The sequence below is a fragment of the Somniosus microcephalus genome, chromosome 9, assembly GCF_052327205.1.
Source record: "Somniosus microcephalus isolate GS21.2 chromosome 9, FLI_Smic_1.0, whole genome shotgun sequence".
Classification (NCBI taxonomy): Eukaryota; Metazoa; Chordata; class Chondrichthyes; order Squaliformes; family Somniosidae; genus Somniosus; species Somniosus microcephalus.
The window spans coordinates 38,702,218-38,718,923 of record NC_140995.1 but is presented as its reverse complement, the minus strand read 5'-3'; the positions used below and the strand labels follow the sequence as shown (position 1 = coordinate 38,718,923).

The window sequence follows — 16,706 nt, the reverse complement described above, 5'->3', positions numbered from 1 at the left end:
TGAAAAACATCATACTCTCAGAATCACGGATCTAACAATTCTACTTTTTCTGAAACCCTTTGCTAAGCACTTGACCATTTTTGCTGTTGCACCATTACTCATTTAACCGTGTAGACATCTCTGGTTTCTGGGATCTTCCTAACATTGGGTTTCCATGTTCCCATTGCAGTTGAAGGTTGGTTGGGCCTTTGTGCATTGCCTCTGGTAGTTGCTTCTCGTAGGACACTCCAGTTTGTGGGCTTACATGGAGTCCAATGCCAAGAAAGCTTTCAGATAAATTATGTATCTCTCCTTGTGTTTGTTTTGCCAGACTTGCTCAACATTTTCAGCACCTGGACTTTAGACGTCCTTGTATTTGAAGGAAAATGCCACCAGTATTTGTCAAGATAACCATCGACCTCTAATTAGCAGTGTTGACCATACCTATTGACTCCATTGCAAGGTGGTCCTTTCATGGTCAGATAGTTTCATTGATGGGAACTGCTACTCTTGTTGATGCACTGATGTAAGAGAGCTTGTTGAAACTTAATTTGTGTCTTTGATGTTCTGGAGATCTAATTTGTTTCACATTTCTTCAGATAAAACCCTACGCACCATGCTGTAGACAATAACTTGATGTATCTTGCTTGGCTGTAGCAGATACTAAAAAGAAAGAACGCATTTATATCGAGCCTTTCATGATCACAGGACGTCCCAAAGCATTTTACAGCAATGAAGTGTAGCCACTGTTGTATTGTAGGAAAAGCAGCAGCCAATTTGTGCACAGCATTTTCCCAAAACAGCAGTGCGGTATTGACCAGATAATCTGTTTTTAGTGATGTTGGTTGAGGGATAAATATTGCCCAGGACACCGGAGAACTCCTCTGCTCTTCAAAATAGTGCCGTGGTATCTTTTACGTCCACCCGGGGGCAGACGGGGCCTCGGTTTAACATCTCATTGTCAGCTGTGGCTCAGTGGGCAGCACAGTCGCCTCTGAGTCAGAATATTGTGGGTTCAAGTCCCACTCCAGGGACTTGAGCACATAAATCTAGGCTGACACTCCAGTACAGTGCCGAGGGAGTGCTGCACTGTCGGAGGTGTCGTCTTTCGGATGAGACGTTAAACCGAGGCCCTGTCTGCTCTTTCAGATGGACGTAAAAAATCCCATGGCACTACTTCGAAAAAGAGCAGGGGAGTTATCCCTGGTGTCTTGGCCAATATTTATCCATCAATCAACATAACAAAAAACAGATTATCTGGTCATTACCATGTCGCTGTTTGTGGGAGCTTGCTGTGTGCAAATTGGCTGCCGCGTTTCCCACATTACAACAGTGACTATACTCCAAAAGTACTTAATTGGCTGTAAAGTGCTTTGGGACATCCTGAGGTTGTGAAAGACGCTATATAAATGCACATTGTTTTTTTTCTTCTTTTAGGTCTTGAGGCAAACTTGGAGTGACTGCTAACTGTTTCATTACCCTTTTTGCTGTTTATTAATATTGTCCAGAATACAAAGAGCTGGAAGAATTTATTGCTGGCTTTCAATTGTTGCATGAATTCCCCATCAAATTGCCCATTTCAGTCCACTTAACCTACCACGCTGGGCACCCCCCCCCCCCCCCCCCCAAAAAAAAAAATGTCCTAACCCTCTAAGTGGAACTCACTTTCAGTCAGCTGAATGAGCTTTGGTTTCTTTGCAGATTTTGAATGCTTACATTGTACTCCATATTTGGCCATACTTTACTGTAGATCAATCAGGCTGCACTCGCTACTTAGTACTGTACTGTAGATCAGTCGGGCTGAGATTTTCATCTGGGCTCAGTTTTGTTTTTTTAAATATGTTGTCAAACCGCTCCAGTTTCAGTTTATTCCAATTTGGACTTGAGGTTGATATTTGTATGTACCTAGTTATTAAGAACAGAGGTTGGGTAATAATTGCAGAGCAGGAAGTCACAGATCTTGTACCGTACACAATCTGAATAAGCTTCTCCATCTCTTGGAGATTCCAGAAGATTATAATGAAAAGCAATATCATCTGTTGGTATTTGGGAGACAGCCCTGAAGGTGCAGGTCTGTGCCTTGCTTCTGAGGCAGTTCCCTTCTTTTGGGGGGAAAGGATTTAGTGTGTGTGTGTGTGTGTGTGACCATTCCTTGGTACAATATGACCCCAGTTTTGATTTTTTTTTTCTTGCCCCCCCCCCCCCCTCCCCCCTCAGCCAATAACATCTTGCCTTTTATTTTACAGTGAATCATTTAATAAGCAGAATCTAACACAAGGCCAGACCAAAATTACTTGGGCAATTCTGAGTCACTCTAATTACACACATCATATTTCTGCCTTTACATTTTTGTTCCATGATAACTTAGACAACTTTCCTGGCCGTCTTGTTGCAGGAATACACCATGAAATGTGCACCTGAAATGATTCCACTTTCTCTTCAGCTATGCATATTTCATTGTGATAACTGTTGGGAAGAAATGTCTTTATTTAAAAAAAGGTGTGCTGGTTGTGCTTTCTTTCCTGTCTTAATAGGAGTGGGTGGGGGAGTGGCTGTTCTTGAGGTTAAGTGGGAGGAGCTTCTTTATTAAGTAAGCCTCCCTTACTTTTGTATGTCTCAGCATTGAAAATGGAAATGTCAGAAGCTTGCATTGTGCAGCCTGGACGAGAGATGGGCCTTTTCCCCAGTGAGAGAGAGCTGAATGCTTGGCTGGTGAACCGGATGTGTTGTATGGGTTAGTACTCTTGTGTCCCACATGTATCTTTGGCTCAGCTACAGTGTATAATTCCAGCAAATGCTGCAACTTGGGCACTGCTTTGGTTAAATGCTGTTCCAGTCATAAGCTGTGTATTGTAACTTGAAATGCTTGTGCCTTTTTATTCGTTAATGTTTTGCTGCTTTAGTCACTTTATATTTTTAACACACTACCAGAGGATGAAGATTTAAAGTAATTTGCAAGAGAACCAGAGTTGACAGGAGGATTTTTTTTTTCTGCAGTGAGTTCTGATCTGGAATGCACTGCCTGAAAGGGTGGTGGAAGCAGCTTCAATAGTGACTTTCAAGGGGAATTGGATAAATACTTGAAAAGGAAAACATTTGCAGGGCAATGGGGAAAAGAGCAGGGTGATTGGGACTAATTGGATAGCTCTTTCAGAGAGCCGACACAGGCATGATGGGCCAAATGGCGGCCTCCTGTGCTGTATCCTTCTTTGATTCTGTATCTGTTGAAGTAAAATCTTGAGCTGAAATGCAACATTAGTTTGTTTGCAGTTTTTATAACCTCTTTATTCTCCTCTGTGGCTCCTTCCTGTCATCTGGTCGTGATTTCTGTCATTGGTGCACTGTGTTGATTGTTATTGTTACGACTGACACTGCGCCTTTAAAATCTACCTTTGACTGAACTTTTGGTCACCTGTCCCAACACTTCCACGTGTGGCTCGGTGTCAAATTCTGTGACGTGCCTTGGGGCGTTAAAGGTGCTTTATAAATGCAAGTTGTTGTTGACTACACTGATTGATTGTAAGTTGTAGTAAGCAACTTGTTCTGGCTCATAAATTGGCATTTTCGATGCCTCTGGGACTTCTCACACAAAACTGCAATGCTAGGGAATATGCTAAGTGCAGAAACAGGTCCGTGTACTGCGCATGTTCCAACTGGTGACTGGTATCTGTTCTTTTCATGGTACTGTCCTATTAACGTTCTGTTTAAGGTGATCAAAGGCCAGTGATAATGTGCTCAGAGACCAATTGTCCTGCTTCTCTGAAGTCTTTAGTTCAAGTATCGGGTGTGCATGTGCTTATGCGAAGTTTGCGGATGTCTCCATCTCCTGCATAATTACTGATGCACTGCTTCCAAACCCTCCAATGGTTGTTGAGGTATTCTAGATATGATGATGATGCCCCTCTGAACCTGCATGACGTCATCGAAATCTATTCTCCTCTTGATAACCTGTGTATCTCCACTATTTACAAAGTTGTCCAGTGAGGACATTATCTGGATCAGTTAAGATTTCAACCCCCCCCCCCCCCCCCTCTCTGCAGTAGAATTGGCTGCTAACACTTGCTACCGAGGCTCCCACATTAATAATGGCCAGTTGTGCGGTACTGGAGGATAACCACTCCAGAGATTTGAGCACAAAATGTAGTTTTGACACTCCACTAAGGGAGTGCTGCGCTGTTGGAGGTGCTGTCTTTCGGATGAGATGATAAACTGAGGCCCCGTCTGCTTTCTCAGGTGGACATAAAAGATCCCACGGCACTATTCAAAAATTTGCAGCGGAGTTCTCCCTGGTGCCCTTGGTCCTCCTCCGCCCCATCCTTCCTCCGCCCCATCCTTCCTCCGCCCTCCCTTCCTCCACCCCCTGCCCCCTCCCCTTCCTCCACCCTCTTTTTCCCCCCCCCCCCCCCAGCTTCTTCCTCTACACCGCCCCCCCCCCCGCCCTCTATCTCCACCCCCCACTCCCGTAGTTTAACCATTATGCATATAATTTGATTTTATGCCTCGTTACTAAACTGTGGCCCTCCCCAAAGGCAAGTCAGTCCAAGGAGAATACAGGGTGTTCCAAGTGGAAGACTAGTGCAGGAGGGAAACAGACATGAGAACATATCGTTCCCTGGCACACTCAGCATTCCTCTTCGCTAAGCTAAACAGTAACAAACTCTGGACTTGTCCAAGCAGTTCAGTTGGTTTGAGACCCCACAATAGCGTACATTAGTGAGCCTTTGCAAGTTTAAAAAAAAAGCACTGTTCAGTGAAGAGCAAAGTGAAGACAATTTTGATCTCTTTTGGCTGGAACTTTATTAACCCCACTGAAAAATGTTAATTCTTAACTTGGAAGAGCAGAGATTTTTTCTTAAAGCACTGCTTTATACGTTGTATCTCACTTAGACTTGTCGTACACATCCCCCGCCCACCCCTCTTGGCAGGTGGGGTCAGTCCCCAAATCTGCTTCCAACTTGTGTTTTTAAGTGTACTCTCAATTTAAAACAAAACCCAGGTTATTTTTCAAAAAGTAAATCTGGTAGCCTTCAATCCTCTGGTTTTTGAACTGGTGCTGCAGACATTCTGGCGGGTAATCTGGGGAGGAGGTAAAACATCCCAAGGCACTTCACAGGAACATTACCAGACAAAATTTGATACCGAGCCACAAGAAAATATTAGGACAAGCGATGCTTGGTCAAAGAGGTAGGTTTTAAATGACGCCAATGGTGGAGAGATGAAAATCGCAGCGCAAGAGGCCAGAATTGGAGGAGCGTAGAGATCTAGGAGGGTTGTAGGGCTGGAGGAGGTTGGAGATAAGGAGGGGTGAGACTATGGAGGGATTTGAATACAAGGATGAGAATTTTAAATTCAAGGCGTTGCCGGACCGGGAGCCAATGTAGGCCAGTGAGCGCGGGTGATGGGTGTACGCGTCTTGTTGCAAGTTAGGATACGGGCAGCCGAGTTTTGGATGAGCTGAACTTTACAGATGGTGCAAGGTGGGAGGTCGGCCAGGACAGCATTGGAACAGTCAAGTCTGGAGGAAACCAAAGTGTGGACGTGGGTTTCAGCAACAGATGGGCTCAGGCGGGGGCTGAGCTGGGCAATTATTATGGAGGTGGAAATAGGCAGTCTTAGTGATGGAGAGGATTTGGATTCATCGTCAATGGGTCAATATCCTGGAATTCCCTAACTAACTTCACTATGGTGGAATCATCACTACCATGACTGCAGCCATGAATGAGAAGGCCCAACACCACCTCGGCATCCAGGGAGGGGCAATAAATTCAGCCTTGCCAGTGCCGCCCACATCCCGAGAATGAATAAATAAGAGAGTAAAATCTGTGTGTTGGAACCATTTTATTACTTTGTAGAAACTGGTATTGAAAGATTGTTTCTGATTTGTAGAGTGGGCAGTTTTAACACTGGCTATGTGTGGATTCAGTGGTTCCAAAATCTATTCCATAGGAAAAAGTTTCCAATAATGGGTTGTCTTCCCCAAATATAATAATATTTTGAGAGCAAGATAATTCAATGGTGAAGAAACATTACATTGTTTAAGGTTCAATTAAGAAAAAAAAGAACAAACTTGTATTTATATAACACTTTTCACAACCTCAGGACATCCCAAAGCGCTTTGCAGCCAATGAAGTACCTTTTTTGAAGTGCAGTCACTGTTGTAATGTAGGAAATGTGGCAGCCAATTTGCGCACAGCACGATCCCACAAAGATTCATGTGGTAATGACCAGATAATCTGTTTTAGGTGTTGGTTGAGGGCTGAATATTGGCCAGGAAACTGGAAAACTCCCCATCTCCTAAATAGTGCCATGGGATCTTTTACATCCACATGAGAGGACGGATGGGTGGGCCTCGGTTTAACGTCTCAGCAGAAAGACAGCATGTCTGACAGTTCAACACTCCATCAGTACTGCACTGGGAGTGTTGGCCTGGATTATGTGCTCAAGTCTCTGGAGTGAGGCTTGAACCCACAACCTTCTGACTCTGACAGCTTACTGCAGAGGTCAATCATGCAGAATAATTTTTTCCCCCACCCCCAGACAGCTAACTATTACTATCTCTTGGTGGGGGTTGGGGCGGTGAAGATTAATGCTATCCAAACCCCTTTTACTAACACGAAACAAATGTAAACATACAATAATAGTGAAGAGCATGTCATTGAAGTTGAGGCAGCATTTCTTGAAGGCCCTGTATCATAGAATCATAGAAATTTACAGCACAGAAGGAGGCCATTTGGCCCATCTTATCCGTGCCGGCCAACAAAGAGCTATCTTGCCTATTCCCACTTTCAAGTGCATATCCAAGTACTTCTTAAATGTGATTAGATTCTCTGCATCTTCCACCCTTTCAGGCAGTGAGTTCCAGACCCCCACCACCCCCTAGGTGAAAATATTTCTCCTCAAATCCCCTCTAAACTTCCAACCAATCACTTTAAATCTATGCCCCCTAGTTATTGACCTCTCTGCTAAGGCAAATCGGTCCTTCCTATCCACTCTATCTCGGCCCCTCATAATTGTATACACCTCATTTAGATCTCCCCTCAGCCTCCTCTGTTCCAAAGAAAACAACCCCAGCCTATCCAATCTTTCCTCAGCTAAAATTCCCCAGCCCAGGCAACATCCTCGTAAATTTCCTCTGCACCCCCTCCAGTGCAATCACATCCTTTCTGTAATGTGGTGACCAGAACTGCACGCAGTATTCTATCTGTGGCCTAACTAGAGTTTTATACAGTTCAAGCATAACCTCCCTGCTCTTATATTCTATGCCTCGGCTAATAAAGGCAAGTATCCTGTATGCCTTCCTAACCACCTTATCTAGCTGTCCTGCTACCTTCAGGGATCTCTGGACATGCAGTCCAAGGTCCCTCTGATCTTCTGCACTTCTCAGTGTCCTACCATTTATAGTGTATTCCCTTGCCTTGTTAGCCCTCCCCAAATGCATTACCTCACACTTCTCCTCCAGATTGAATTCCATTTGCCACTGTTCTGCCCACCTGACCAGTCCATTGATATCTTCCTGCAGTCTGCAGCTTTCTTCTTCATTACCAACCACACAGCCAATTTTTGTATCCTCTGCAAACTTCTTAATCATACTTCCTACATTCAAGTCCAAATCATTGATATATACCACAAAAAGCAGAGGACCCAGTACTGAGCCCTGTGGAACCCCACTGGAAACCGCATTCTAGTCACAAAAAGACCCTTCGACCATTACCCTTTGTTTCCTGCCTCTGAGCCAATTTTGGGTCCAACTTGCGACTTTGCCTTGGATCCCATGGGCTTTTACTTTCATGACCAGTCTGCCATGTGGGATCTTGTCAAAACCCTTGCTTAAATCCATATAGACTAGATCAAATGCACTACCCTCATCGACCCTCCTTGTTACCTCCTCAAAAAATTCAATCAAGTTAGTCAGACACGACCTTCCCTTAACAAATCCATGCTGACTGTCCAGGCTGGCGGGCTGGCTGGCTGGAATTATGAATGGCTGGTTAGCGGGCTGGCTGGCTGGAATTATGAATGGCGGGCTGGCGGGTTGGAATTATGAATGGCGGGCTGGCGGGCTGGAATTATGAATGGCTGGTTGTCCCTGATTAATCCATGTCTTTCTAAATGAAGATTTATTCTGTCCCTCAGAATTTTTTCCAATAATTTTCCCACCACCGAGGTTAGGCTGACTGGCCTGTAATTACTCGGTCTACCCCTTTCTACCTTTTTAAACAATGGTAACATGTTGGAAGTCTTCCAGTCGTCTGGCACCACACCTGTAGCCAGAGAGGATTGGAAAATGATGGTCAGAGCCTCTGCTATTTCCCCATCTACTTTTCTTAACAGTCTGGGATACATTTAATCTGGGCCTGGGGATTTATCCACTTTCAAAGATGCTAAACCCCTTAATACTTCCTCTTTCACCGTTTGTTTATTTCATCTAATATTTCACACTCCTCCTCCCTGCTTGCAGTGTCTGCATTGTCCCTCTCTTTTGTGAAAACAGATTCAAAGTATTCATTAAGAACCATACCCATGTTTTCCACTTCCACACACAGGTTACCTTTATGGTCCCTAATAGGCCCTACTGTTTCCTTAGTTATCCTCTTGCTCTTAATGTATTTATGAAACATCTTTTGGTTTTCCTTGATTTTAGTTGCCAATATTTTTTCATGCCCTCTCTTTGCTTTCCTAATTTCCTTTTTGATTTCACCCCTGCACTTTCTATACTCCTCCTCTAGGCTTTCTGCAGTATTGAGCCCTCAGTATTTGTCATAAGCTTCCCTTTTTTTTCTTTATCCTACCCTCTATACCCCTTGACATCCAGGGAGCTCTAGATTTGTTAGTCCCATGCTTTCTCTTTAAGTGAACATATTTGCTCTGAACCATCACGATCTCCTCTTTGAATGCCTCCCACTGCTCTAACACTGATTTACCTTCAAGTTTCTGTCTCCAGTCCACTTTGGCTAAATCACCTCCTCAGCTTAGTAAAATGAGCTTTTCCTCAATTGAGAACTTTCATTCCTGGCCCATCCTTGTCCTTTTCCATAACTACCCTAAATCTAACTGAATTATGATCACTACCACCAATATGCTTTCCCACTGACACCTTTCCACCTGCCCAGCTTCATTCCCTAAAACTAGGTCTAGAACCGCCCCATCTCTTGTTGGGCTTGCTATGTACTGGCTAAAAAAGTTCTCCTGAATGCATTTCAAGAATTCTGCCCCCTCTATGCCTTTCACAATAATTTTATCCCAGTTAATATTAGGGAAGTTGAAATCCCCGACTATTACAGCCCTATTTTTGCACGTCTCAGAAATTTGCCTACATATTTGCTCTTCTAGCTCCCTCTGACTGTTCGGAGGTCTATAGTACACATCCAGCAGTGTGATTGCCCCTTTTTTGTTTTTCAGTTCAACCCACATGGCCTCATTTGATGATCCTTCTAAGAAATCCTCCCCCTCACAGCTGTAATTGATTCTTTAATCAATGTTGCAACCCGCCTCCTTTTTTATCCCCCTCTCTATCTCGTCTGAAAACCCTGTAACCAGGAATGTTGAGCTGCCATTCCTGCCCTTTCAGCCATATCTCAGTAATAGCTATAATCTCATACTCCCACATGCCCATCTGTGCCCTCAGCTCATCTGCTTTATTCCCTAGACTCCTTGCGTTGAAGTATATACCATTTTAGCACTGCCAAACTCCCTTGTTGCCTATTTTCTAGTCTGGGGGGGTGGGGGAGAAATTTGGTATCGCCCCGTTTGGGCGCAATTATCGGCCGGGTGCGAAGTTTAGCGCCTGGCGCTAATTATCGCCTCTGACTGCAAACTTGGCTTATATTGCCCCTGGAGGTGATTGCAGCGCTAAATCAGGCGCTACACACCTCAAGGCGCTAACGCTGAGGAGCGCTGGTGCCAGTCAGCAATTGAACACAGACACACTGGCGCCGGCCAGCTCTTTAAGGGGAGGGTCGGTCTTGCTCTCCATCCACACCCTGCTCATTGCAGCCTTGAATCGCGGCCTGGAGAGACCTGTACATCAATTCTGCTGGAAACAACAATGGAGAGGCCCATGGAAAGAGCTCAGAGTACAAACCCCATAGTCTCTTCTAAATTGATTCAAGGAAGGACAAATCAAAATGAACCTGCAAAGTGCTGCTCAGTACCCAGAACTCCTTCACACAGCGTTGAATCTCTCCAGAGGTGTCACTCTCTCTCTTTTTCTCTCTCACTCAGAATGCGTGGTGCAACAATGTTGCCGACAAAAAAGATAGGAAGCGGCCGCCTTTAAATAGCGCTCCCCCAGTCCCTTCCCGACTGCAAAATGCTCCCCTCAACCTGTCGTTGCTAGCGGCAGGCGGAGAGGCAGGGGGCGCCACTCAATATTCGGTCTGGGGCGTTGCACGCTCGACTGACGTCACGATCTGCGGGCGCAGGAGATCATGGCGGTAGTGTTTAGCAATGCTGCAAAATGTCTGGTCAATTTTGCGAGCAGCGCAAACCTCGCTGCGCCCGGGCACTAGTTGCTTTGCGCCGCATTGGCGCCCTAACGGGAGGCGCAAAGCAACCAAATTTTTCCCCCTTTTTGTTTCCGCTGCCCAGCAAACTCGCTCACTAATTTTCTGCCTTCCATTTCCAGCTTTGCTTCTTTTCCCTTCTGAATCGACTCTCGGGTTCCCATCCCCCTGCCAAGCTAGGTTTAAAAACTCCCCAACAGCCCTGTAAGCTATAATTGTGGTCAAATTAGGACGGCCTTAACGGGGAGATGACGAGACTGTTTGCATTTTCTAGCAGGAGAAGTTCCACGAATCCCTTTTTCTAAATCAGTGCATCAAAGAAAAATTGCAGCAGCCGCAAATGCACAGAGGTGCAATGGCAGTTTGTGTAAATCCCAAAATGGATGTTTAAACTGAGGTTGGGCCAATTAAATATATATTCTTTCCAAAGAATGCGAAGGGGCCATGGAAATGTTTTAACTCGACAATGTTAAATGTGCTTTCTAACCATTCTGTTTAAAGATAAAAGTCCATTTATCCCATTGAACCAGTTCTAGAAAATTCCATGCGTTTTAGAAAAAGGTTACCACTGCAGTGTTGATCCTCCTACATCCCGCTGACTGAGCAGGTGAGAAGAGCTGCACCCTGGGTCTGCAGGGTAGGGGAGAAGAGAGGGAGAGGAGAAAAATGATGTTCCTCATGCGATTAGTTAGAAAAATGCCTGCTTGCGATCTCAACATGCTGTGCACCGACTTGCTCTTTTATTCTTCTTTCTTCTCTTTCCTCCCTCCCTCCTCCATTTTTGGTTTCCATGAGCCAAGCATCTTCCCTAGCCAAGAACACAAACTACTTAAACTCCCTAACGATGCTAGAAGTTGCTTTGAGGTGTGCGAGAATATCCTGAAGGCCTGGTCCTTTTTGCTCGGTACCTCCCTACAGCTTCAGGTCGTGGGGTCATGCTCCTACTGGAGCACGTAATCTCAACTCACACTTCAGTGCAGTGCTGCGGGAGTGCTGCAGTGTCAGATGCTGTGTTTTTGGATCGACGACTGAACCCAGGCCCTGACAGGCTGTAACCGACCGGGTGGCACTACTTGAAGGTGAGCTGGGAAGTTCTGCCAGTGTCCTGGCCAGCATTTTATTCCCCAGCCAACGCTGCTAAGACTGATTCATTGGTTGTTTATTAACTGCAATTTATTGTGTTTGCACTGCACCCGTTTGCTACCTTCAACATTTTTGTAATTGATAAAATTGTATACTTGGAGTGGGGCGATTATAACTCTACCCACCTGCTTCTGGTGTTAGCTTGCTTTATTTAACCACTACTTATAATAGCTGATTTTTTTTCCCCCCCTTACTATCTCACTCCTGTCTCCGCTCTATCTCTCCTCTGTCTACTCTATCTATCTTTCTTTTTTTCTCTCTCTCTCTCTGTCTGTCTGCACGTGCGCTCTCTCGCTTTTTCTCTGTCTGACGTGCGCGCTCTCTGACTCGTGCTCTCTGTCTGACTTGCGCTCTCTCTACCTGACGCACGTGCGCTCTCTCTCTCTGACTTGCACTCTCTCTCTCTCTCTCTCTCTCTCTCTCTCTCTGTCTGACTCGCGCTCTTGCAGGAGGGGGAATCGCATTAAATTTGATTTCTTCAACCTTTTCGTTCAACGCAGAATTTCAAAACTCCAAGTTGTTTAGTAGATTGGAAACTAATGGTTTGCCACGAGGTTGGTGGTTGCCATGCCAGCGCTGTTCAAAATATAAACCAGACATGGCCGCCTTAACAGTTAGTCATTGCTAAACAGATCAATTATACCCAGGGAAGTGTTTGAAGAACTGAAGGCAGCTTTTTGTAAAAGGTGTTGGGTTGACGGACATGATTCAAAGGAGGTAGTTCTCGTGGAACAATTGTCTCATTTTAAATTGTGTGCCAAGGCCATCACTATATTCTCTCAGTAATGAAAAAATGCAGTCGGACTTTCCACCCTGTCAAAGAATAGATCATCACTTGGCCTGAAGCATCCCATATTCCTGGCAGAACGGGTGACTGCTTGTCCCCTCCCCCCCTCTCTGAGTAGTGCACTAAACCGGCCTGTCAAAACTGCAGCCCCTAGAAATCTATTGCAAGCCCACCCACTTCCAGAATTACTCAGTTCGACTCTAGTCTCCTTCCTGCAAATACTCTAACTTTTGTATGACCTGACGCTCTTGCATCAGCCCTTTTTATTTTAAAGAATGCATTGTGTTTTTGTTTTGTTTGGTGTGTTGCTGTGGTAAATTTGGGAGTGCCGTGAGGGAAGGACAAAGAATAACCAAAGAGAAATATTAAACACTTTGTTTCTGGAAAAGGTATCGATCGTATACGTGCTGATATCATTTAGCAAATCGGCACTAATTGTCTACAGGAAAAATCAATCTTAAGACATTAGGCTTCAATGTCATGAGGAGGTTGTGGGTTCAGGTCCCATGCCAGAGACTTGAGCACATAATGTACCTGACCTCTCAGTGCAGTACTGAGGGAGTGCTGCACTGTCTGAGGTGCCGTCTTTCAGATGAGACGTTAAACCGAGGCCCCATCTGCCCTCTCATCTAGATGTAAAGGAATTCTCCCTGTTGTCCTGGCCAACATTCCTCCCTTAAACAACACCTACAAAAAGATGATCGGGTCATTTATCTCATGGCTGTTTGTGGGACCTTGCTGTGCGCAAATTGGTTGCCGCGTTTCCTACATTACAACAGTAGCCACGCTTTAAAAGGACTTAATTGATTGTAAAGCGCTTGGGGACCTCCTTGAGATTGTGAAAGGTGCTATAGAAATGCAAGTTCGTTCGTCCTTTATGATGTATTTAACGGAATTGACGGGCAGCAGAAGACCAGCAGGTCCATCAAGCCTTCCCCGCACTCATGATGGTCGGAGCACTATGACCAGGTACTTCCTTCCGCGCCCCCATCCATACCTGCAGCCATGTAATCTCCTGGAAGAGCTAAAAACCCAGGTCCAATAAGGGAAACAATGCTCTGGAAATTCCTCTCCGACCTCCTCAGGCAATCAAAACCAGTCCACGAGATCACACGGGCCAAGTGTTGGCTATAAAGACCTTCTGTGTGATGTGATCTGTGCCCCAGTCAGGAACCGGTCCAGCTCCCTCTTGAAGGTAGAGAGTCAGCACCCACCACACCAGATGGCAATACATTCCAGAGGCAGTGAGACTCTTGTATTATAACAGCAACAACTTGCTCTTGTACAGTGCCATTAATGTAGTAAAACACCCCAAGACGCTTCACAGGAGCGTTGTCAAACAAAAATTTGACACCGAGCCACATAAGAACATAATTAATAGGAGCAGGAGTAGGCCATACGGCCCTTCGAGCTTGCTCTGCCAGTCAATAAGATCATGGCTGATCTTTGACCTCAACCCCACCTTCCCACGCTATCCCCATATCCTTTGAGTCCCTTCGTATCCAAAAATCCATCATTCTCTGTCTTGGATATACTCAGCGACTGCGCATCCACAGCCCTCTGGGGTAGAGAATTCCAAAGACTCTCAACCCTCTGAGTGAAGAAAATAAGGAGACATTAGGACAGGTTGCTAAAAGCTTGGACAAAGTGGTAGGTTTTAAGGAGAGTCTTAAAGGAGGAGAGAGGCTTGGGGAGGGAATTCCAGAGCTTGGGGCCTCGGCAGCTGAAGACACGGCCACCTATGGTGGAGTGATTAAAATCGGGGATGTACAGGAGCCCAGAATTGGAGGAACGCAGAGAACACGTTGTAGGCAATGTTCCCTTTAAGTAATCTGCAAGGTACCGTGCAGGCCGCTCACAAGCTTTTCCATTGGCAATTACCGCACGTATGCAGAAATTTAAAGGGACCGCGCATTGACATAAACAGGCTAGAGAAGCTGGGATTGTTCTCCCTAGAGTAGAGGAGGTTCAGGGGAGATTTAATCGAGGTGTTCAAAATTATGAAGGAGTTTTGATCAAGTAAGTAAGGAGAAACTGTTGAGAAAATGGGCAGAAGAACCAGATTTTTTTAATTTCAGAAGTTATGATCTGGAATGCTCTGCCTGAAAGGGTGGTGGAAGCAGGTTCAATAATAACTTTCAAAAGGGAATTGTATAAATAGTTGAAGAGGAAGAATGCAGGGCTATGGGGAAAGAGCGGAGCTAATGGATAGCTCTTTCAAAGAGTAGGCGCGATGGACCGAATGGCCGGCTTCTATGCAGTATGATTCTGTGCTAAAGAACACGAGTGATCTTACCTTCCTTCCCCACCCCCTCCAGCTTGTAAATGCAGGCTGTAGACATTTATGGTAAACAAAATGATGTTTCTGGTCAGGTAGGAGTTTGACTCAATGTGTGAAATATTTAAAAGGACCAACAGTAGAGTTTATAGAAATGTTTGTGTTTTTTAAACTGATGGCAGGCGCTCTGTTTGCAAACAGCAGCTGCGAAAACTCCCTATTGTTTTATTTCCCAGTTATTGGAGGCTGACTATCTCCCTAATCCAGACCCCTTTGCAGTAACTTGAAGCGAGGACTTTCTGAAGGTTAATTGTGAGCTGTTCCTTTCAACTTCTTCCCCTTTCTTTTTTCAGATGAACGGGACAAAGTGCAGAAGAAGACCTTCACAAAATGGATCAATAAGCACCTCATTAAGGTCAGTGCGACTTCCATGGGCGTTTTCCACACTTGTCTCATTTTTTAACCCCCCCCCCCCCGTTATCTGCACTTGATTACACCCCAGACTTTCAGCGAGGGAATGTCTGAACATGCGATGCCATGTCATTTAAAGTATTTCATCTCCTCTTGTTGAATAAAATAACAGTTTTATGATTAATGTTGTACCCGCCTTCGTTCCCAGAGATTATTTAAAGTCAATTTTTCCAACAATAAATTCCTAGTTTTCCTTAGCATTGCGTTCCATAAATACCTTTCGGATTGTCGGAGAGATGCTGAAGGGGGAGCACCTTGCATTAATAGCTACAACTCTGGAAATGAAAGCTGAGATACTTGTGGTGAACAGGTCTAATGGAATGCAAGTAGATCCATGATTCGTAGCCTCATATTTACTAACCGCTCTCTTGCTTGTCCATGGAACAGTCCTCTGTTACGCTTTTGTTGCCTTAAATATTCTCTCAGGTTCAGCACCACCAGTTACGCCTGCAAGTGGACTTTGGGCTCCTTATGCTCTGAAGTGTACTTTTTTGTACTGCAACGATTGAGGTTGGTTGGTACTGCAGTGAAGCTTGGACCAGAGACTGGAGTGATGTTACTGGTGGGAGTAGGAGAAATGGTACTGGTTGGTGCCGGAGGTGTTACCCTGCAAGTTCAGGGTTGGACGTGGTAGCAGTTTACAGTGGAAATCCTGGACCATTGAAGTGTCGAGGGTCCTCCTGTCATTGCTATGGGGAGCCTCTTATAGAAGGGGCTAAAGCTTGCCAGTAAATATCTGGGGGGCACGAAGCAATGTCCAAGGGATAGTGTCCGAGGCCAGCGGACATGGGGAGGATGGGGGAAACTGAGCATTCGGAGCGAGAGCAGTGAGCCTGCTTAAGGGGCACTGAGAGCTTTAGGGATGGGTTTAAAAATAGGCACCAACGGCAAACTGAGGTGGAACCTGCTTGCAGCATGGAAGGTATCAGGAGGAAAGGCCATCTTTCAAACCCATGACCTCCACCATCTTGAAGGACAGGGGTAGCAGGCGCATGGGAACACCACCACCTCCAAGTCACACACCATCCTGACTTGTAAATATATTGCTGGTCTTTCATCGTTGCTGGGTCAAAATCCTGGAACTCCCTTCCTAACCGCACTGTGGGAGCATCTTCACCACACGGACTGCAGCGGTTCAAGATGGCGGCTCATGACCGCCTTCTCAAGGGCATCTGGGGATGGACAATAAATGCCAGCCTTGCCAGTGGTGCCCACATCCTGAGAATTAACGTTTAAAAAAAGCAAAGTAATTCAAACTTTGGAAAAAATAGTACAACTTAATGAGACCTTAAACTGAGGCTCCGATTGCCTGCTTAGGTGGGTATAATATTTGAAGAAAAGTTTTTTTTGTAGGTGTTGGTGCCCTGATCAACGTTTATTTCTCCGCCAACGCTACCAAAAACAGATTAACTGATCACCCGTCTCATTGCTGTTTGTGGAACCTTCCTGTGCGCAAATTGGCCGTTGCCTTTGCCGACAAAGCAGTCACGACACTTCAAAATAATTAATTGGCTGTGAAGTGTTTTGGGAACTCCTGAGGACGTGA

At 45.3% G+C, this 16,706-nt stretch overlaps 1 protein-coding gene across 1 annotated transcript in view; it reads left to right on the top strand.

The window, feature by feature from the left end:
- The window catches only part of LOC147112348 (uncharacterized), a 168,178-nt gene that overhangs the window by 115,934 nt on the left and 35,538 nt on the right, over positions 1-16,706 (top strand). The window contains exon 5 of the mRNA XM_085996521.1: positions 15,043-15,104. Coding sequence (XP_085852647.1) covers positions 15,043-15,104 — 62 coding nt within the window. The remainder of the gene's footprint in view (positions 1-15,042; positions 15,105-16,706) is intronic.